The 23,659-nt window shown below is 47.1% G+C and overlaps 1 protein-coding gene and 1 non-coding gene across 3 annotated transcripts in view; one reads left to right on the top strand and one right to left on the bottom strand.

The window, feature by feature from the left end:
* Positions 1-3,996: 3,996 nt before the first annotated feature.
* Leo1 (LEO1 homolog, Paf1/RNA polymerase II complex component) overlaps positions 3,997-23,659 on the bottom strand; it is a 29,548-nt gene continuing 9,885 nt past the window's right edge. The window contains exons 6-12 of one of the 2 annotated variants that reach the window (XM_051140514.1): positions 21,610-21,694; positions 17,784-17,878; positions 17,239-17,373; positions 16,040-16,175; positions 14,673-14,859; positions 12,228-12,325; positions 3,997-4,173 (exon numbers count right to left, since the gene is read on the bottom strand). In XM_051140514.1, the coding sequence (XP_050996471.1) occupies positions 4,069-4,173; positions 12,228-12,325; positions 14,673-14,859; positions 16,040-16,175; positions 17,239-17,373; positions 17,784-17,878; positions 21,610-21,694 (841 nt within the window). In that variant the 3' untranslated portion in view covers positions 3,997-4,068. The remainder of the gene's footprint in view (positions 4,174-12,227; positions 12,326-14,672; positions 14,860-16,039; positions 16,176-17,238; positions 17,374-17,783; positions 17,879-21,609; positions 21,695-23,659) is intronic. The other variant, XM_051140515.1, reaches the window with a different exon arrangement.
* On the top strand, positions 4,470-4,579 carry LOC127184494 (U6 spliceosomal RNA). Its single transcript, XR_007830137.1, has one exon. It is a non-coding gene; the product is annotated as a U6 spliceosomal RNA (small nuclear RNA).

Raw genomic sequence — 23,659 nt, 5'->3', positions numbered from 1 at the left:
AAACCCCATCAGTTTAAGAACAGCCTGGGCTTTACAGCAAAACACTGCCTAAATAAATAAATATTTAAAAACAATATTTAAAGTTACAATTAAGCCTAAAGTTGTTTGCTAGCTTACTAAAAATAAAAGAATTTTTATCAGAAAGAGCCAAATTCAGAGAACAACTTTCAACCCAGACCTGAGAAAACACAGGGAAGAGGTAGAATTATCAGAACTTAAATATTTAGCCAGTATGGTGGCTCACACCTGTAATCCCAGCACCTGGGAGACAGAGGCAGGAGGATTACTATGAGTTAGAAGCTATCCTAGACTACAGAATGAGATTTTGTCTCAAACAATAAACAGCCAGCCAGGCCATTGTGGGGTACCTGGAGGTAGGCAGATCTCTGTGAGTTCTAGGACAGCCAAGGCTAACAGAAAAACCCTGTCTCAAATTATTTAAATTTTAAAAGTGTACTGGGGCTGGAGAGGTGACTCAGAGGTTAAGAGCAGAGGTCCTGAGTTCAACTCCCAGCAACCACATGGTGGCTCACAACCATCTATAACATGATCTGATGCCCTCTTCTGGCTTGCGGGTATACATGCAGGTAGAACACTGTATAAATAACAATAAAGAAATCTTGTGAGGGGAAAACAATTGAGATATAATCTGAATAAATTAAAATTTTTAAAAAGATTTATTTATTTATTATATACACAGTACTTTTTCTGCATGTATGGGCACCAGATCTTATTATAGATGGTTGTGAGTTACCATGTGGTTGCTGGGAATTGAACTCAGGACCTTTGGAGGAGCAAGCAGTGCTCTCTTAACCTCTGAGCCATCTCTCCAGTCCCCAAATTAATTAAATTTTTAGAAAGGAATCTATATATACTTTTTTTTTTAAGAAATATTTTTTTTTTCTTTTTTTTTTTTTTTTTTTTTTTTGTTGTTTTTGTTGTTGTTGTTGTTGTTGTTGTTTGTTTTGGTTTTTTGGGGGGTTGGTTTTTTCTTTTTTTTTTTTTTCCAAGACAGGATTTCTCTATGTACCCTTGGCTGTCCTAGATTCACTTTGTAGACCAGGCTGGCCTCGAACTCACAGCAATCCACCTACCTCTGTCTCCCAAGTGCTGGGATTAAAGGTGTGTGCCACCACACCCGACCCAAAAAAAAAAAAAATCTTTAAAAAATTTTTTGTTTAAAAAAAAAAAAAGAGCTGGAGAGATGGCTCTGCTCTTCCAAAGGACCCAAGTTCAATTCCCAGCACCCATGGCAGCTCACAACTGTAACTCCAGTTCTGAGGGATCTGACACCCTCACACCAATGCACATAAAGTAAAGTTAAATAAACTTTTTTTTTTTTTTTTTTTTCTGAGACAGGGTTTCTTTGTGTAGCCTTGGCTGTCCTGGACTTCTTTGGTAGACCAGGCTGGTCTCGAACTCACAGCGATCCTCCTGCCTCTGCCTCCCGAGTGCTGGGATTAAAGGCGTGTGCCACCATGCCCGGCGCTAGAAGAACGGATATTTCAAAAGATTGCCTCGCACCTGAAGAAGCTGTCCCCTGGTGACTCTTGGGGCACAGTGAGGTGGGCTCTCCTGGTCAGGTGTCCCGAAAGACAAATAAATTAAATTAAAATTAAAATAAAGAAAACAAAACACCTTTCTCTCCACAAACAAACAAACTTAAATACCTCGGGGAAAGTGCCCCTGAGGTGCCAGGCATGGCTGTACAAGCTCTAGAGGCTGAGGCAGTAGAGCCTCTAGGGTAGCGTCAGCCTGTGAGGGCTACACAGTTGTCTCAAAGAATAACAGGTATTTTTTTCTTTTCTTCTTCTTTTTTATTTTCTATTTATTTATTTATTTTCCCTTGGTTTTCGAGACAGGGTTTCTCTGTGGTAGCCTGGCTGTCCTAGACTCACTCTGTAGACCAGGCTGGCCTTGAACTCACGGCGATCCACCTGCCTCTGCCTCCCGCGTGCTGGGATTAAAGGCGTGCGCCACCATGCCCGGCGCTAGAAGATATTTCAAAAGACTCCCTCGCACCTGAAGAAGCTGTCCCCTGGTGACTCTTGGGGCGCAGTGAGGTGGACTCTCCTGGTCAGGCGTCACACTGGGCTCAGCTGCCGCGGGAAGGAAGGAACTGCTGGTGGCGAGCTGCGGCAGACCCCTCACAGAAACGCCAAGCCGACAGGAAGCCCCCTGAAGGACTCCAGAGCAAACAGGAAGGAGTCGACCCTCTCTCTGCTACCCAGCCCTCCAGTCTCCCTATAGCGCCCCCAGCAGGATGGCTGGCAAGGATGAGCACAGCGGCACAGAGGCTGGGAACTGACACGCACCTGTCTACTAGTAAGGACGGGGAACACACACACACACACACACACACACACACTCTCTCTCTCTCACTGTCTGTCTCTCTGTGTCTCTCTCTCGCTCTGTCTCTCGTTCTGTCTGTCTGTCTCTCTCTTCTTGCTCTCGCTCTCTCGCTCTCTGCCTTGGGAAGGACAGAGGCAACCCAGGGGCTCTTAAACCAGGTACAGGAATTTCAACTTGGCCGGAGAGATAGATGGCTCACAGGTTAAGAACACTGTCTGTTCTCCCGAAGGTGCTGAGTTCAATTCCCAGCAACCACATGGTGGCTCACAACCATCTATGATGAGATCTGGTGCCCTCTTCTGGCCTGCAGGCTCACATGCAGGCAGACTACTGTATAAATAATAAATCTCTTTTAAAAATTTTTTTTCAACTTGGTAAGCCACAAAATACACAGAAACTTAAATTCTAACTTAGGAAAAGGGGTGGGTTGGTGATTCAGGATTTTTCCTTTTAAAAGTTCCCTTGCACTCTAATCATGGAACTATACCTCAGCTTCTATAAAGCAGTATTTTTTGTTTTTGTTTTGTTTTGTTTTGTTGAAGCAGTATTTTTAGAGATCAAAATTAGGGCTGGCCCCTGTGCTGCTCCTGCAGAGGACCCAAGTTCAGTTCCCAGCACCCACATCAGGCATTTCACAACCACCTGTAGCTCCTGATCCAGGGGATCTGATGCCCTCCTCTGGCCTCCCCAGGTACCAACACACATAGCACATATACATAAACATAGATAAAAAATTTTAAGCTTTTTTATATTTTGTTCACTTTACATTAATTTTAAAAAGTAGATATGACTTACTGTAATTACTCAAGCCGGTTGAACTGTAACCCCCCAACACAAATTCATGTCAACACAGAACCTGAGACTGTGGCTTTACTTGGGAGAAGTTTCTGTGGAAACAATCGGTTAAAACGAGGTGGTGCTGGATTTAATTTGGGCCTCTGGGTAGTGGTTCTTGTTCTTGGCAGCAGAGGGCAGTACAGAGACCCAGAAGCCAGGTTCACACTGCAGGAGCCATGCTGCCACACGCTGAAGAACTCAGGAAAAGGAAGGGCCCGTGGGAGGGAGTGTGGTCCTGTATTCATCTTGCTTTCAGACCTACAGAGATAGTCTAGGATTGAGTACATTTCTACCACTTTTAATTTTATTTTATGTATTTGGGTGTTTTGTCTGCATGTGTGTCTGGTGCCCAGGAAGACCAGGAGAGAACATAGGATCCCCTGGGACAGAGGCTACAGATTGGGTGTAAGCACCCACTGGGGTGCTGGGAATCAAAGCCAGCATATGGAAGACAGTTAATGCTCTGAACTGCTGAGCCGTCTCTCCAGCCCAGGTATTACTGTTTTAAGGCAGCAACGTGTGGTCCTCTGTTAGGGTAGACCAAGGAAACTAGTCACTGGGGGTCTTCTGTACTCTTCTCTCTCGCTGCCTTGCCTCAGCCCTGCCTCAGCCATGCCAGTAGGCTTCTTGGTGTGGAAGGAGCTGAAGTCCACCAAACCCGGACTTTCTAAAATGCTTGCAAAATCAGCTTGCTTTTTTTCTCTTTCTTCCCGAGAAAAGCAGATTTGTTAGGCATAGGGATTTGCTTTTAAATGTTTTATTACAATTAAATTTTCACAAACACAAATTAATTAATCTCAATCAAAATAACTCATGTTTACATAGTATTTATAGACAAGCTGTACAACAGATATATAAAATGCATTCACAGTTCGTACTTCAGTCATCTTCCTCCTCCTCTTCATCACTGATCACATACTTCTTATGCTTTTTACTTGCTTTATCATCATCTTCTGCTTTCCTCTTTCCAGAAGATTCACCTTCCTGAACAGATAAAAACATTAAGTTTCAAAGTCAGAACATTCCTAGGGAAGTTTATCAAAATAGCTCTGAGGCAACAATTCTCTATTAATGTAACTTTAAAGAAACAAAAACGATGGGCGTGGTGGCACTCACCTTTAATTCCAGCACTCGGGAGGCAGAGGCAGGCTGATCTCTGTGAGTTCGAGGCCAGCCTGGTCTACAAAGTGAGTCTAGGACAGCCAAGGCTACACAGAGAAACCCTGTCTTGAAAAAAAAAAAAAAAAAAAAAAAGAAACAAAAACAAAAACAACTTGTAGGTGGTCACTTCAGCAACAACACATATACTGAAAGTTGTAATGATAGAGAGAAGATTAACATAGCCCCTGTGCAAGTTTGACACAGAAGTGATGAACCATTCCATATTTCTACCAAAAAAAAAAAAAAAGAAAAGAAAAGAGCAGAGCATGGTGGTGCATGCCTTTGATTCCAGCACGCGGGAGGCGGGAGGCAGAGGCAAAGGCACGAGGCTGTCTGTGAGGGACAAACAAGCCTCATCTACATCTTGAGTTTCAGACCAACCTTACAAGTGGGACTCTGCTACAAATAAATAAACAGTAAATAAATAAATAAAAAGATAGCCAATAAATAAATAAATAGTAAAAAAATTAAAAGATAACTTTGCAGGGTTTGAGTCCAGCAGATTGTCTTATACAGGGAAACCACTGTGGGCACTGAAAGTCACAAGCAGTGGGGTCTGCCCTAGGAAAGACTAAGACTCTCTCAAAGAAGTTCCACCTGGGCCAGCAAGATGGTACCACAAACACGCGCACACACACACGTGCACGCACACACACACACACACACGCATGAGGTTTCTAATCAAAAAATGAAGATTCGCTTGACCTGTTGGAACATTTTCCCCATGATCAGGTACTTAATCAACAGTATGTCCTTTCTCAGCATTCAACTTCTGTTCCTTATCTAAAAATTTTAGTATCAATTTTTAAAATAATTTTTGTTTGGCCACCTTAAAAACTCACATCATTAAGGTTTTTGAGAAATATTTAAAGACACCAAAGGCCTATCTATATACACAAGCAGAGAATCTATTAAGACAACTTAAATTCATTTGCACAATCCTCTGACAGAAACATAACTCGGGGGTTCTGTCACAAACCAGCCCTTACCTGAGTTACATGGTGGGCTGCGTCACCAGCCCAGAGGCAGGCTGCTTACAGGACAAGCACAACCTTGGGCTGCATCCCTGGCCCCACAGGAACAAGTTCCAGGGACAGGCAAACAGCTTCAAAATTCCAGTCAGGGAAGGCCACAGAGTGCTTCCGGAAGCAGAATGCAGCCTGGCATGCACTTTCCCAATCTCCTTGGCTGGCCCCCTCTGAGGACAAGGTGACACCAGCACCTGTTTCCTGCCCTTTTATCCCAACTGCACTCCTGTAGACTGCGGAGTGCCACAGGAGGGCTCAAGAAAGCTATGCGCCCACACAGGACACACAAGTCCTCCTTACACCCAGTCCCGCTGGGGCCTCTTGTAAAGCAAAGCCAGTAACAATTCTGAAAGATGGATCACGCCCATGACAAGTCACCTCCTTCCCCACTCCTCAGCCTAGCATACACCCGAATCCTCCTGCTGGGCCCTGGACTGTTCTTCCCCCTGCAGAACCCTGAAAACATGCCTGAACATACAGTGTCTGGTGTCTAGCTCTAAAATTCTTTGGTGGTGGAGACTAGATTTCAGTGGCGGAAAGAACTGGCATGGTGTGTCTAAAAATGTGTAACATTTCTTCAAAAGCTCTTGCACAAGGGGCAACAGCAGCCCAAGCAAGGCCAGGGCTCTCGCCGAAGTCTAAGCGGCACCAGGTCCAGTTCACTGTTAGAGCTGAGCAGCTGTGGGAAGTCTGCCAAGACTGACTGGCTCCCCACAGGCTACAGGCAAGCACAGCACAGGACCCCCAGGCTACAATGGAGCCCTTCAGGATGACCTTATTTCAAGCGTGCAGAAGGCTGCCTCACCCAACAAGCCAAAACACGCCCCTGTGCCACACATAATCAATAGTAAGACTAAGCTGAAGCTTTACCGTGTAGCCATGAACACAGGTCCCTACACACACGGGCAGGTCACAGGCTGTGAGAAGGCTACAAGGTGGGTTCCCGAGAGGAAGAGGGAACAGAGGAGCCAGGCCCTTCTGACGAACCCTTCTCAGCAGGCACCCTGTGACTAAGACAGAGTCCATCACGCCTCTGCTTTCCAGTCTCCATCTGAGTCTTTCAACTCAGTATTCCCTTTCCCTGGTCCCCAGGAAACAGAGAACTGACCGACAGTCCCCACTTTCCCCACAGTTATGAGCCACACTCAACAAAGAACAGACTGGGGGAAGAGCTGACTCGCCCCACAGCATGCAGACACTGACTGGCAAGTATGCGTGACGCTCAAATTCCACAATGCATCTGATGATAACCTTTCTTTTCACGTTTGTCTTTTGAAACAGGTTCTCATCAATAGCGCAGCTGGCCTGGAACTCAGTATGTAGCCTTCTGCTTCAGCCTCCTACAGCTTAGGCCTATGAGGGGTATGAACCATCGTGCTGGGGTAGTCTAGCCTTGCCCTGACCCTCCAGATCTGTTCTGGCAAAGCTATGGTTCCTAATGTGGGTGTCCTGACACCTGGATGCTCCCCACATCTTAGAAACACAGCCAGGTTACTGGCACTGGGGGGAGGGGACTGTTATGCAAAAGAGAGCAGGAAGGCTCCTCTCTGTTCCTAATCTGAACTGCAGATAACAGGCAAAGGCAGAGCAGAGGCTTGGAGGCAGAGGTATAACACCTGCTGTCAAGCTGGGCAGTGGAGACTTGCACCTTTAATCCCAGCACTCAGGAGGCAGAGACAGGAGATCTCTGAGTTCCAGGACAGCCTGATCTACAGTGAGTTCCAGACCAGCCTGACCTACAGTGAGTTCCAGGCCAGCCTGATCTACAGTGAGTTCCAGGACAGCCTGACCTACAGTGAGTTCCAGGCCAGCCTGACCTACAGTGAGTTCCAGGACAGTCTGATCTACAGTGAGTTCCAGACCAGCCTGATCTACAGTGAGTTCCAGACCAGTCTGACCTACAGTGAGTTCCAGGACAGTCTGACCTACAGTGAGTTCCAGGACAGTCTGACCTACAGTGAGTTCCAGGACAGCCTGACCTACAGTGAGTTCCAGGACAGCCTGATCTACAGTGAGTTCCAGGACAGCCTGACCTACAGTGAGTTCCAGGACAGCCTGATCTACAGTGAGTTCCAGGACAGCCTGACCTACAGTGAGTTCCAGGACAGCCTGATCTACAGTGAGTTCCAGGACAGCCTGATCTACAGTGAGTTCCAGGACAGCCTGATCTACAGTGAGTTCCAGGACAGCCTGATCTACAGTGAGCTCCAGGACAGCCTGATCTACAGTGAGTTCCAGACCAGCCTGATCTACAGTGAGTTCCAGGACAGCCTGACCTACAGTGAGTTCCAGACCAGCCTGACCTACAGTGAGTTCCAGGACAGCCTGACCTACAGTGAGTTCCAGGACAGTCTGACCTACAGTGAGTTCCAGACCAGCCTGATCTACAGTGAGCTCCAGGACAGCCTGATCTACAGTGAGTTCCAGGACAGTCTGACCTACAGTGAGTTCCAGGACAGTCTGATCTACAGTGAGTTCCAGGACAGTCTGATCTACAGTGAGTTCCAGGACAGCCTGATCTACAGTGAGTTCCAGGACAGCCTGACCTACAGTGAGTTCCAGGACAGCCTGACCTACAGTGAGCTCCAGGACAGCCTGATCTACAGTGAGCTCCAGGACAGCCTGACCTACAGTGAGTTCCAGGACAGCCTGATCTACAGTGAGTTCCAGGACAGCCTGATCTACAGTGAGTTCCAGGACAGCCTGATCTACAGTGAGTTCCAGGACAGCCTGATCTACAGTGAGTTCCAGGACAGCCTGATCTACAGTGAGTTCCAGACCAGCCTGACCTACAGTGAGTTCCAGGACAGCCTGATCTACAGTGAGTTCCAGGACAGCCTGATCAACAGTGAGTTCCAGACCAGCCTGACCTACAGTGAGTTCCAGGACAGCCTGATCTACAGTGAGTTCCAGACCAGCCTGATCTACAGTGAGTTCCAGGACAGCCTGATCTACAGTGAGTTCCAGGACAGCCTGACCTACAGTGAGTTCCAGGACAGCCTGACCTACAGTGAGTTCCAGGACAGCCTGATCTACAGTGAGTTCCAGGACAGCCTGATCTACAGTGAGTTCCAGGACAGTCTGATCTACAGTGAGTTCCAGGACAGCCTGATCTACAGTGAGTTCCAGGACAGCCTGATCTACAGTGAGTTCCAGGACAGCCTGATCTACAGTGAGTTCCAGGACAGCCTGATCTACAGTGAGTTCCAGGACAGCCTGATCTACAGTGAGTTCCAGACCAGCCTGACCTACAGTGAGTTCCAGGACAGTCTGACCTACAGTGAGTTCCAGGACAGTCTGACCTACAGTGAGTTCCAGGACAGCCTGATCTACAGTGAGTTCCAGGCCAGCCTGACCTACAGTGAGTTCCAGGACAGCCTGATCTACAGTGAGTTCCAGACCAGCCTGATCTACAGTGAGTTCCAGGCCAGCCTGATCTACAGTGAGTTCCAGGACAGTCTGATCTACAGTGAGTTCCAGGACAGCCTGATCTACAGTGAGTTCCAGGACAGCCTGATCTACAGTGAGTTCCAGGACAGCCTGATCTACAGTGAGTTCCAGGACAGTCTGATCTACAGTGAGTTCCAGGACAGCCTGATCTACAGTGAGTTCCAGGACAGTCTGATCTACAGTGAGTTCCAGGACAGCCTGATCTACAGTGAGTTCCAGACCAGCCTGATCTACAGTGAGTTCCAGGACAGCCTGACCTACAGTGAGTTCCAGGACAGCCTGATCTACAGTGAGTTCCAGGACAGCCTGATCTACAGTGAGTTCCAGGACAGCCTGATCTACTGTGAGTTCCAGGACAGCCTGATCTACAGTGAGTTCCAGGACAGCCTGACCTACAGTGAGCTCCAGGACAGCCTGATCTACAGTGAGTTCCAGGACAGCCTGATCTACAGTGAGTTCCAGGACAGCCTGATCTACAGTGAGTTCCAGGACAGCCTGATCTACAGTGAGTTCCAGGACAGCCTGATCTACAGTGAGTTCCAGGCCAGCCTGATCTACAGTGAGTTCCAGGACAGTCTGATCTACAGTGAGTTCCAGGCCAGCCTGATCTACAGTGAGTTCCAGGACAGCCTGACCTACAGTGAGTTCCAGGCCAGCCTGATCTACAGTGAGTTCCAGGCCAGCCTGACCTACAGTGAGTTCCAGGACAGCCTGACCTACAGTGAGCGTTCCAGACCGCCTGACCTCAGTGAGTTCCAGGACAGCCTGATCTACAGTGAGTTCCAGGACAGCCGAGAGGATACACAGAGAAAACCCTGTCTCAAAAAACAAACAAGCAGAGGGCCAGAGAGAAGGCTCAGTGGTTAAGAGGACTCGCTGCTCTTCCAAAGGTCTTGGGTTCAAATTGCAGCACCCACATGGTAGTTCACAAACATCTGTAACTCCAGTTGCAGAGGATATGGCATCCTCATACAGACATACATGGAGACGGAGAACACCAATGTATATAAAATCAAATCGAAAACAACAAAACCACTTGTCAGGAAAGGTAGACAGTACAGAGATTCGGAGAGCATGCTGGGGGGGGGGGGAGGGGCCTGGAAGAGGGGCTGTTGTAAGACCGTTGAGAGACATGTTTAAGCCACAGGTTTGCACTTTCCCTCTTTTCCTAGGAATAAACAGTTCCACGGCATTTCTCAGTTTCCTCAGCTTGCCAAGGATTAAGCATCTGCTTAGATGAGATCCCCATTTGCCAACTGTTCATCACACTGAAAACGCACTTTTAGGGTGTTACTTCATCAATCCACAACAAATATGCTGCAGAATAATGTTAACAGATTCTGTCTACAGCAAGCTACTCCCAAGAACATCGTAAAATATTAAATGTGGTAGTCAGCAGTAAACTAAGGACATAACTTTGCTTCCCATGCGAAGAGCTCATAAAAGCCCAACGTAAGTAAAGGAGCTGGAGAGCAAAACAGGAAGATACCCATTTCCTGCAATATGGCAGACCAGGACTTAGAAACCAGTGAATGATGACGAGGAAGAGAAAAGAAAAGCAGGACAGAGGCCAAAAACGAAGCAAAAACAAGAAGGCAGAGAGAACAGGGCCCTGGAGCAGGCTCCGCTCAAAGACACTGGGCTATGTGGCCATGAACACTGGCTCTTAGACCCTGCAAGGAGGGCGGGACAGAAGACAAGGGATAGAAGCCTTCAGTGTAAAAATGACTAGGACATAAGCTTAGCACTGTTTGTCTGAGTCAGGCGTCTACAAACTTTAAAGTTATTTGGTCTTGTATTGTGGGGTGGGGGGTACATTTGTACCCCAGCATGGATGTAGTGGTCAGAGGACAGTTTGCGGTGGTCAGCCCCTCCTTCCATTACATGGGTTTCACAGATCAAATTGGTGGTCAGGCTTTGCAGCCAAATCAGCACTTTCATTTTCCAAGTTATCTAGAAAGATCTCAATCTGAGAATAGTTTCATGTGGTCCTAGATAGCAGATGCCCAGGGCAGCCTGCAAAGACACATACAAATCGCCAGGCCTGGTTGTGCAAGCCTATAATCTCACTCAGCATTAGCAGGAAGCTCAGGAGTTCAAGGCATGCCGGAACTACACGAGACTCCAAAACCCAAACCCAAACTCAAAACCAAACCAAACAACAACAACAAAAATATCATCTTCAGAGAAATTAATCAATCTAAGTACGAAAAATTCCTGGGCAGGGCTAGGGAGAAGGTTCAGTGAATGAGCACACTTGCTGCTCTAGTTAAGGACCCAAATTTGGTTCCTAACACGCATGTCAGATGGCTTATACCTGTAACTCAAGATCCAGGGCATAAGACGCCCTCTTTTGGCCCCTGGGGCACCCACATACATGTATGTGCTCACACACAAAGACAATCACATACACGGACATAAATAAAAATAAATCTAGAAGAACTCCTATGGCTATCAGCTCAGTAAACCAACCAAAATCGATCATTCAATCACAGAATGTACAAAGAAATGGTACCATATTTCTTTGTATGAAGAAATAAGGTACAGCCAGAAAATGCCACAGTTTGTTTGGGTCTCATAAGTCATCCACTCAGATGGTAACCTCAGATTAGGAGGGCTCTTGGAAGGAGAGGGTTGAGTCTCTTCCTAGGACTGAAACATTCTATAATGCTAGCAGCTCCTTAAGCAGGAAGGTAATCAACTCAAAGCAGCTTCAGGAAGTCCCTGAAACTGACCAGACTCACTCACTACACCCATCCCTGCAGAGTAAGCAATAAAAGCGGAAAGTCCCTCTCAGACAAGTCAAGCCGAGCTACAAAGGCTCTGAGATGGGCAGAGCTGCCGAGATGACTTTGACAAGCTGAGAAGGCTCTAAGACTACACCAGCTGCAGACACCACCCAGGCTGCTGACCAGCTGTGGCACAGGGAAAGACCACCCTCCAACTTGTTGAGCTGCCTGTGAACTGAGCAGTATGCTCCCAATTCCTGGCCTTTGTGGGCTGTCACCCATGCTGAGATGGAAGTTGGGGATGGAGCTATCTTTGAGTCATTTCTGATCTTGTAGGTAACCCCAACAGAACTCACTGGGCCACCCAAGTGGGCTTTGGTGGTATCTGTACACTGCTGTCATGATTTCCCTATCTGGGATGAGTACACTTGTGTGTCCCTCCAGGGAAGGTTTTGTCACATGACAGTCATCAGGACATAGGCAGAGTCTCATGAATGGAGTGAGTACTATACAACTGTGGGCCCAGAGCCTGGCCTTACCCCCACGCAGGCAGCTTGTGGACTAGGACCTTTGTGAAGAACTCATTTGTGTCTGTCTCGAAGCTCCTCCTCCTCCCAGGAACCAAGTCCTAAGTACAGGGGAAGCCTAGAGTTCAGAACGTGTGGCTTACCTCATCACTGTTGAGTTTCTTTGCTTTGAGTAATCTTTGAGCCTTGTCTTCATCTGAGCCCTCATCACTGTCTGAGGAGTAGATTCTTGCCCGTTCCTCTGAAAACAAAGGATGTACACTCAGTCATTTTCAGACAATTACCTACTCACTTTTGGATTTTCTAACTAATACCTCAGTTCTCTCTACACAGTTTCCACAGAGGAACAAAAAGTCTCCTGTGGGGGGGTGGGGATGGGGTGTTGGTAAACCGTACCATTCAGCAGGGACAAAGCCAGGACACACGGTCGTGTACGTCTCATATTACATTATGGTTTCCAAAGCTCTGTTACAGTGAAGCAGGGAAGGGCTGCGCTGCAGCTCAGTGGAACAGCAATATAGGCCCTGAGCTTTAACCCAGCGCTACACCCAACTCAAAGCATCAGCAGACCTCATTTCTCATTCTATAGACAAGGCAAGTGACAGTCAGAAATGAGAAGTCTCTTGCTCAGAGTGGATGAGGTGAGAGAAGAGGCTTTAGGAACACTCATGCACAATGCACTGGCATCAGCCCCGAGTGCACATGTTCAACCCTCATTCCACATCCAATAGCAGACTGACTGATTCCAGATGACACAGGACAAGCTCAACAAGGTTATGGAGCCCTTCCAAAGTCACTCTGTTAAAAGGGGGCAGAAGTAGCCAGGCACGGTGGCGCACGCCGTTAATCGTAGTACTTGGGACAGGCTGATTGTTTTGAGTTCGAAGACAATCTGGTCTACAAAGCAAGTCCAGGACAGCCTGGGCTACACAGAGAAGTCCTGTCTCAAACTTTAAAAAAAAAAAAAAAAGGGAGCGGGGGCACAGAACTAGCTGGGCATGGTGATACATGCCTGTGACTCAGGAGCTGAGGCAAGGGAATTTCAGGCATCCACGCTATCTTCTCAGTCTGCTTTTCTTTTCCAAATGCATTATTGACTTTACTTAACATGTAGGTGCTTTGCCTGCATGTACATCCTGGACCCTGTGTGTGCCCATGTACATCCTGGGCCCTGTGTGTGTGCCCATGTACATCCTGGGCCGTGTGTGTGCCCATGTACATCCTGGACCGTGTGTGTGCCCAGTGCCTACAGAGGCCAGAAGAGGGCATTAAATCTCCAGGAACTAAAGTTAAAGCTAGGAGCCTTTAGTTTTATCAGCAAGAGCAAATGCATCAGAGCTCTGTGCAGAGACCAAACAGGGAATATTCACGTTTTCCCGGGGCCCCGTGTGCACTGAATCAATGCTATTCACGTTCTCCCGGGGCCCAGTGTGCACTGCATAAATGCTATTCACGTTCTCCCGGGGCCCCGTGTGCACTGAATAAATGCTATTCACGTTCTCCCGGGGCCCAGTGTGCACTGAATAAATGCTATTCACGTTCTCCCGGGGCCCCGTGTGCACTGAATAAATGCTATTCACGTTTTCCCGGGGCCCCGTGTGCACTGAATCAATGCTATTCACGTTCTCCCGGGGCCCCGTGTGCACTGAATCAATGCTATTCACGTTCTCCCGGGGCCCAGTGTGCACTGAATAAATGCTATTCACGTTCTCCCGGGGCCCAGTGTGCACTGAATAAATGCTATTCACGTTCTCCCGGGGCCCAGTGTGCACTGAATAAATGCTATTCACGTTCTCCCGGGGCCCCGTGTGCACTGAATAAATGCTATTCACGTTCTCCCGGGGCCCCGTGTGCACTGAATAAATGCTATTCACGTTCTCCCGGGGCCCCGTGTGCACTGAATAAATGCTATTCACGTTCTCCCGGGGCCCAGTGTGCACTGAATAAATGCTATTCACGTTCTCCCGGGCCCAGTGTGCACTGAATAAATGCTATTCACGTTCTCCCGGGCCCAGTGTGCACTGAATAAATGCTATTCACGTTCTCCCGGGGCCCAGTGTGCACTGAATAAATGCTATTCACGTTCTCCCGGGGCCCAGTGTGCACTGAATAAATGCTATTCACGTTTTCCCGGGGCCCAGTGTGTACTGAATAAATGCTAAGCACTATAAAATAGACACTGAGAGGAGGGACTCGGTAAAGCTGAAGGCCAGACCAAAGCACCATGTGTCCTCAATAGCTAAATTTCTTGTTAACTGGCAACTTAGTTGAATAAGGTAGTTTATGCCTGAAATACCAGCACTTGAGAAGCTGAGGCAGGAGGATTGCTGAAAGTGTGAGGACAGCCTGGACTACAATGAGACTCTTCCTCAAAACAAAAACTGTCAACCTTTCAAAATGGAAACCAGGTCAAGTGGTACATTTGCATGGGGCCTGAACTATGTAACCGCCTGGAACCCTCGTGCCCAGGAGACAGGCGTGTGGGAGCCATGCGAGGGGCGACTCCTCAGAAGATCCTACCCTTCCAGGCCAGCTACACACAATAGTGGCTGACAGTCAGTGCACGTGCAAAGCGAGCACACACTCACCGCGAATGCCCCCTTTGTAGCGGTTTTTAATGGCCGCCAGGCTGATGGACTCCTCGCCCTCCTCCTCCTCGTCATACCGGTCGGGCTCCAGGTAGCTGGCGCTCAGGCCCCGCTGGTGCTGCTTCTCTCGCATGCGGCGCTGCTGCGACTCCCTCCTGATGGAGGCCCTCAGGCGCTCTTCCTCTTTCTGGAAGAAGGCAAATAAGCCATGTGCTATGGTTTGAAAAGTGTCCCAATTTCATGTGTTGGAACTACCTAGTTGATAGTTTAACTGATAAATTAACAGGCTGACAGGCTGTCATGGGACTGGCCATCCCAGAAGTGAGTTTGCTCTCTGCACACAATGATGTCTCCACCACACTGGGACGCAGCAAGAAGACCCTTTTATCAGCTGCTGCTCCCCTGTTCTTGGACATTCTAGCCTTTTTTTTTTTTTTTTTTTTTTTTTGGTTTTTCGAAACAGGATTTCTCTGTGTAGCCTTTGCCATCCTGGACTCACTTTGTAGACCAGGCTGGCCTCCACCTGCCTCTGCCTCCCGAGTGCTGGGATTAAAGGCGTGCGCCACCACGCCCGGCTTCATTCTAGCCTTTTTTTTTTTTTTTTTTTTTTTTTTTTTTTTTTTGGTTTTTCGAGACAGGGTTTCTCTGTGTAACCTTGGCCATCCTGGACTCACTTTGTAGACCAGGCTGGCTTTGAACTCACAGCGATCCGCCTGCCTCTGCCTCCCGAGTGCTGGGATTAAAGGCTTGCGCCACCACGCCCGGCCACCACTCTAGCCTTTTTTAAAAATTCATTTTACTTTATTTATTTTGTTTGTGGAGGATAGGTCAGAGGCCGGCTTAAGAGAGCTGGTGTTATCCTCCTACCACGTGGTGCTGGATTAATCTGGGGTTGTCAGGCTTAAATGGAAGACTTTCTTGCCTTGATTTTTCGACAAGGTCTCAGCAGACACCAGGCTAGCCCAGAACTCACAATCTAAGAATGACTAAGGCTCTAGGTTTTATCCTCAACACAAAGCGAAACTCCGTAGATGACAGTGCCATCTCCTTCACCTGCCCACTGAGCCCTGACACAATAAACTAGTGCAGATGCTTTAGCAGCATTTGGTATGTGAAAACTCAGGTATTTCAGTGACCAGTTCTGTGCGACTTTCAGGCTCTACTAGGGGGAACCTAAGAGCATGCATCTATTTCACGGCCATCCCCACATTACTCCGCTTGATAAATGCTTAGGAAATTAACCTACCTCGTGTCATTGGAGAAGGGAAGGGCAGTCCAACAGAAGATGATGAGCAGGTGAACAGGCAGTTTGGGCAATCTATTCTTACTACACAGAACTGTTCCAGGATTACACTTAGGTGACATACCTTAATCATCTCTGTGCGCTGGCACTCAGGGTCACGGCCGGCCATGGGTAAGATTCTAATCTTTTGTGTCTTTGAACATCTGTCTGCAAGTGACAGAGTCATCTTCCTGTGTGTGGCACTGTCTGTCGAGTGGGGTCTGTGGGGAATGAGCAGACACTTCCCAATGTTTATCAGGTTTACCTGTGAACCATCCCACCCACATCACAAAAACATAAAGACAGCAGTCACTTCCGGGTCACCAAACAAGTAGGCCAGACTAGTAAGCTGAAGAGTGTCCCTGAGGACTGGACTTTCCTTCCTCTAGCCCATCGGTTCTCAGCCTGTGAGTTGTGACCACTTTAGGGGTCTGATGACCCTTTTACCAGGGTTAAATGACCCTTTTATAGGATTGCATATTAGATACTTAGATTATGATTCATAACAGCAAAATTACAGTTCTAAAGGAGCAAAGAAAATAACTTTACGGCTGGGGTCACCACAACATGAGGAACCGTGGCAAGGGGTTCCAGCATTAGGAAGGCTGAGAACCACTGCTGTAGTCCAATGAGACAAGAGAAAAAGAGAAAGCTGGAGTGAAGACTGCTTGTGTAGCACAACCACCAGCACAGCAAACAGACAGACTCCAGCAGCGCTGACGGACACTGTGCTCGGCATGCCACCCTGCACCTGACCTGTCAGCGCCGCCCCACCCCGTGAGCTCATCTCACAAGACAAATGCTGTCCAAGGTCAGGAGTAGAAAAGGACGCAGGCAGACCCCCCAAGCCTAGCTCTGCCTACCCCAGGGAAGGCCTAGAGAAGCACAGTGCCCTCACGGGTGCCCACACATTCCCACAGAGGCCTGGACACGTCACAACTAGGCAATGTGGTAGCCCCAAAATTCACAGCCCCCAACTCAGTGCCTTTCCTTGGTGCTAGCGTGTGACACTAGCACACACCAGTCCTAATTCTCAGTGTGTCTCCAGGCCGATTTTATTGGAAACAAAAGAAACATTTGACCAGCACAGACAAGCTCTTTAGGCCTCCTACCAGGGAACTGAGAGATGAACGTTCTGCTTTACATCAGCCTCTTGTAAACTTGGTTGGCAGGCGCAACCTGGCCTTTGAGGAAGCATCCTCAACTGTCCTTGACAAAAGTCCCTGAGCCTCCAGAATTGAGTACAAGCATCAGAACCCGAGCCACATGAGCAAGAGCACTTACCTGAAGGTGAGCTTCGTCTTAAAGACGGCCTGGCCCTGCAGCCCAGTGCCTTGCCTTATGAAAAGGTGGTTGTGGTCACCCTGCAGCGGGGCTTTGTACACATCGAACACTTCGTTCCCTAAATGTAGGGACATGCTGAAGGGGGAAAATCTCACACAGTAAAACCAAGAGGCTTTTGTCCTACATCTCCACTTCACTGACAATGCAACTCAGAAACTGTTATCCTCTACACAGAATGAAGGAAAACACCACACTGGGGGAAATGACTTGACAGGAGTCACCCCTGCTGGACTCAGGCCCCGCCCTGCTACACTCCCAGTGAAGGACACCCTCCCTCCTATTAGTGCTAACCTCACATTGTGTTTAGTTTATTGTCTTCCACTAGCCCGAACAACCTCCAACTCTCATGTCTCAGGCTTTCTATGTAATCACAGGGAGTAACGACTAGAGAGTCTCTAATAAGAGCCGGCCCTGAGCAAGGGCGGAGCCATACTGGTCTCTTCCTCAGGGTTCTGGGTGTTCAAAGCCAGGCATTCAGGACTCACCTGCCATCTGACCACTTGACTATCCGAGCGTTGCTTTCTTTAATTTCATTTCCTTCTTCATCTCTGCGTATCCTCCATCTTATAGTATTTTCTACCTGTTTTAAATACAAAGACTTAGAAAACAGTCCTTGGGGGATTTTCCCCTCGAGACATGCAGGCATAGACTAAGCGTACGTAGGTAAGTGACAGAAAGAAACAGCAGCTGAAGTCCTCGTGGGAGAAACTAGGAACAGGAGGGAAATCCGTGTTTGGAGTGATTTCTCTGCCTACACGCCCAGTAGCCAGGGAAGCACCTCCCTCACACACATACGGGGACTCATCACCTGCTGGATGGAAAAATGCCATTTAGAAAATCTGTCACTGCTACAGATGGGCATTCTAGGAGAACACAGCTCATTAAATGCATGGGTTTTTATCATGCCACATCCTGGAAACACACTTAAAAAACAGCAAAAGGGGGAAGTTCACATTCGCAAAGATTTAAAAAATGAGAACCACCCAAGTGTGGTGCGTGTCTGTGCCCCGGCGCAGGGACACTGTGGACGGAGGGCTGTGGGCTGGCAGGAAGATGAAGATGGCAAGAAGGAGAAGCAGGCGCTCCAGGCCACGCACCCCACTCCGTGACCGCCTACCCCACTCCACAGGCTTTGCCTATGGCAGCTCTCAACTGCCCAGTGCTTTGCTTCCGGTTTTCCTATTTACTTATTCCACACTAAAGAAGCAACTACTAAGTCAGCTAAGTAAGAACTTGATAACCTTAGATATGACAGCGTTTCTGAGATCATGTCAAAATCAACTAGGGAAGGCAGGGTGGAGAATATTGATGAAACAAGACTGCTCAAGATGCAGGGTGTGGTGGCGCACGCCTTTAATCCCAGCATTCAGGAGGCAGAGGCAGGCGGATCGCTGTGAGTTCGAGGCCAGCCTGGTCTACAAAGTGAGTCCAGGATGGCCAAGGCTACACAGAGAGACCCTGTCTCGAAAAACAAACAAACAAACAAAAACAAAAAAACAAAAAAGACTGCTCAAGATGACAGGCACATAAGAGTTCGTTACAGCATTGCCCCTATGTTTATGTGGGCTTAGAATTTTAATAAGAATTAAAATGGGCCTAGTAAGATGGCTTACCAGGGTAAAGGGGTACACCATGTGGCCAAGCCTGATAAACCTAGTTTAATTCCTTCCAAAGCTTTGTTGGAAAGAATCAATTCCTAAAAGTTGACTTTTGACGTCCCCATTTACAAAGTGGATTGTGCACGCTCACAAAGAGGTGGGTGGCGGTGCAGGATGAAGGGCTTGCTGGTCATTCCCAAGCCCCAGGCAACCCATTATCACTTAGGTTCACCCCTCAGGGTTGTAGGAACACGGCAGACAAACTGGACACGGGGGAAGTTGCAGCTTCAATATGGCCAAGCTGAAGAAAAGCAAGATGCCACAGAATAAGCACCCTAGTGACCAAAGAGACCACTGAGCAGGAAAAGAGGAGTGAAATTTCCTAAAATTTCCCCACACAACGCCACCTTTTCATCTCCAAGACCACCTCGTGATGTGGAGGAGAGCTACTTGCAAGATGGACACAGGCCACAAGCTGCTATGGACCTGGGCATTCGGCGCTGATGCCACTGGCCCTCAGGTCTCTGAAGGGGGTCTGCCTCACTAATAGGGCTGCCAAACTTTACCTGTTTGCCCTGGGATATTATAGAAAATCGTTTGTATGATTGAGGAAAATAAAAATTTAAGGAATTAAAACAACGTACTACTAATCCTGTTTTCCCTCTTATGTACAATAGAGGCTGGCCGAAAGTGTAAGATTTTTTAAATAAACCCTTTCTTTCCCAACTTGCTTTTGGTCATGGTGTTTTATTACAGCCACAGAAACCCTAACCAAGACAGTTGACTACATGTAAATATACAAACGTATATAGGTATGATCTTAGCTACTTTTTGTTTGTTTGTTTGTTTTGTTTTGTTTTCAAGACAGGGTTTCTCTGTGAAGTCTTGGCAGTCCTAGACTTGCTTTGTAGACCAAGCTGGTCTCGAACTTACAGAGACCCTCCTGCCTCTGCCTCCCGAGTGCTGCTGGAATTAAAGGTGTGTGCCACCACGCCCGGCTTTTTTTTTTCTTTTTTTTTTTTCTTTTTTTTTTTTTTAATCTTAGTTACTTTTATATTGCTGTGATAAAACACCATGACCAAGACAAACTACACAAGAATTTAACTGGGGGCTCATAAGTTCAAAGGATTAGAGTCCATGCCATCATGGCAGGACGCATGGCAGCAGGCAGGCAGCAATAGCTGAGAGCTCACATCTTGATCAACAAGCACAAGGCACAGAGAGCTTACTGGGAACAGTGTGGGTTTGAAAGCTCAGAGCCCAGTGACACACCTCCTCCAACAAGGCCACACCTCCTAATCCTTCCCAAACAGGTCCACCACCAACTGAGGACAAGTATTACCGCTATGAGCCTCTGGGGCCATCCTCATTCAAGCCAGCACAGGTATGAACAACTGAGGAGACACTTTGAAAGATGTCTTTGAGGACACACTATCAAGTCTTATTCTACATGCATGAAACACATGAAAATACTTCTAAAGACACAAAACCTCACAGAGCCACACTGCTCATTCCTGATTCATTAAAGAACTATGTCACCAATCAGCTCTAAGACTGTTCACCTTGTCCTAACCATCACTCAAGAAACAACGCAGCCAACGATATTTCTTTTTTTTTTTTTTTCTTTTTTTTTACCCCGAGACAAGCTTTCTCTGTGTAGCCTTGGCTGTCCTAGACCAGGCTGGCATCAAACTCACAGGGATCCACCTGCCTCTGCCTCCGAGTGCCAGGATGAAAGGCGTGTGCCACCATGCTGGTGAGATACTTTCAATCACTTCCCTAGAGTCTGAAGGAGAACTGCCTAAACTAAACTCTTGACACTTTCTACTCTGAAGCACCTGAGGCTTTGGAACAAAACACTGATGTCTAAACTATGATGTCCACACTAGAACATATAGGGGCCATACTGATACCAACAATTCACTATGACAGAAAATGGAAAAATGCCAAAATGATTAAGGTGAAAGGGAGCAGAAAACCACCACATTAATTTATATAAATGATGGAAATAATGAAAAGCAGCACATGGAGTTTGAGACATTAGAATGGTCATGAAAAAGTTAATACTGCTAACTCTAAATCAATACACACACGTTCCATGCAAATAATAGACAGGTGAGCCGACAGTGCAGAGGCATTGGAGGGCAAAGCAAATAAAGTCCAAACCATCTATCAGTCTAAACCTACCAGTTGTATGATCTTGAGCTCAGGCCCTCTTTCTTACTTACTCTGCATTTCCACAGTGATCACTGAACAGCTCTAGACACCGGCGCCCTAGACAGGAAGCATCCTTACCAATGTTGCTTAGCTCCTCCTGAAGCTGCCCTAGGTAAAGAAGGCAAACTCCTAGAAATGCAGAAGTGCAACCCTTAGGCAGGCATGTTGCTCACGCCTAGAACCCAGCACTCAGGAGGTGGGGGCAGGAAGATCATGTATTTAATGCCAACCTGGGTAACATAGTAAGACTCTGCCTTAAATTTAAAAAAAAAAAAAAAAAGCCTAAACTGCAAGGGCCTAGGTTCGATCCCCAGCCAGCATTCAGGGACCACAGACGCAGCTGCATGAAGAGTGTGTGCAGAGACCCACAGTCCAGTCCCCAGCACCAAGAGACGCTGAGAAGAACAAGAGACACTAAAACCATCTTTAAACTCAAGTCTTAGGTTAGCATCCCCAGACTCACTCTATGAAAAGCAAAGCAAAGTCTACACAGTACCTTCAATTTTAACCTGGTTCTCCCTTCTTCATCCAACATCTCCTCATCTTCAAATTCATCTTCATAATACTGAGGATCAAAAGGCCTACAAAATATTTTTAAAATAAGCAGTTAATCCTATTTCATAACGAATACTGCCATAATGTAGCTATAGTTATTACAAACCATTATATCAAAATTCTAAACTTTATTTTATTTATTTATTTATTTATTTATATTTTTGGGGGGGGGGGTTTTCGAGACAGGGTTTCTCTGTGTAGCCTTGGCAGTCCTGGACTCACTTTGTAGACCAAGCTGGCCTCAAACTCACAGCGATCCGCCTGCCTCTGCCTCCCGAGTGCTGGGATTAAAGGCGTGCGCCACCACGCCCGGCTCCAAAATTCTAAACTTTAAACATCACACTGTTCACATACTTTGACGCTCAACTTGAAAGAAGTATTCAAATTTGGTTTTTTTTTGAGACACCATTTCTCTGTGTCACCATGGCGGTCCTGGACTCACTCTGTAGACCAGGCTGGACTCGAACTCACTGCCTGCCTCTGCCTCCCAAGTGCTGAGATTACAGGTATGTGCCACCACACCGGGCTTAAAATTTAAATTTTTGATGCTGTTATATCATACTTGAAATAAAGTACAAACATGGCTAAACAAAGAGTCCAAACAGCTGGGTGTGGCTTGGCACATGCTTTTAATGCCAGGATATAGGAGGCACAGGCAGGCAGATCTGTGAATTTCAAGTTAGAGGCCAAGTATTTAAATCTATGAGCCTACAAGGGCCATTCTCACTCAAACCGGCACAGGTATGATCAACTGAGAAGATGTTTTGAAATATGTCTGGTCTACATAGTTAAGTTCTAGTCTAGCCAGGGCTACACAGTGAAACAATATCTAAAAGGAAAAAAATTCTCAATTTTTCTTATTATAGAAGTCTTCCAAAGAGAAGACCACATACCCTGTACCTTCCCACAGCATTTTCCTTGTGGGGAAGCATGACCCGAGCATTGGAGTGTTACTTTAGGAGTCCCCATCAGCACTATTTAGCCATAGCTTTCCAGTGTGACAGCAGCTGCTACAGTGGCTGGGCAGATCTCACTGCTTTCCACTGCAGTGCTATTGGGCTGTATTAGTTACTAAGTCTTTTAAGAGACTTGGTTTGGGCTGGAGAGATGGCTCAGTGGTTAAGAGCACTAACTGCTCTTCCAAAGGACTGAGTTCAATTCCCAGCAACCACATGGCAGCTCACAACTGTCTGTACGTAACTGCTGTTCCAGCAGTTCTGACACCCTCACACAGACATACATCCAGTCAAAATGCCAATGTACATAACATAAAAATAAATAAATTAGGGAACTGCAGAGATGGCTCAGTGGTTAAAAGCACTGATTGTTCTTCCAGAGGTCATGAGTTCAATTCCCAGCAAGCATATGGTGGCTTACAACCATCTATAATGAGATCTGATGCCATCTTCTGGTGTACAGGTGTACATGCAGGCAGAGAGAGACTTGGTATCTACTCATTCATAACAGAGTATCAAACTACTGACAACAGCCAGGAAGTCTCCCTAAACACTAGGCTATGTCTTTTCTGTTGCAGGGTGCTTGATTTACTTTTTCAGATGTATGAATGATTCCATTTCTGTGTAAGCAAAACACATTCATGTTGACATAATGTTATTGTGCACTGTATATAGTTTACTCTTGTACTATTCAAATGCTGATTTCTCCACCCCACATCTGGTTTCAATCCAGACACGACTTTGTTATACTTGTGTAAACAAGCCCCCCAACTGTTCTCTACCTTGCCAATAAAATGATGACCAGCTGATACTGAGCAATAGAGAGAGTAAGGTGGGACATCTGGGTCCAGTGAGGGGAGGAGAAAGACAGTGAAGTAGGGATTGAGCTATGAGAAGGGAGAGGTTCAGAGAGCATCAAGAAAAGAGAACTGGAACCAGACAAGGATTTAAAACATGCAGGTGTGATGGGGACTCTGGCTGGGAGGAAGCTAGACCAGCTTGGAGGCTTAGGGTGGAGTAGTGATTGCTCAGTAC

Source organism: Acomys russatus, chromosome 32, assembly GCF_903995435.1.
Source record: "Acomys russatus chromosome 32, mAcoRus1.1, whole genome shotgun sequence".
Classification (NCBI taxonomy): Eukaryota; Metazoa; Chordata; class Mammalia; order Rodentia; family Muridae; genus Acomys; species Acomys russatus.
Note: the sequence above shows the minus strand (reverse complement) of the source record. Positions and strands in the feature narration are given on the sequence as shown.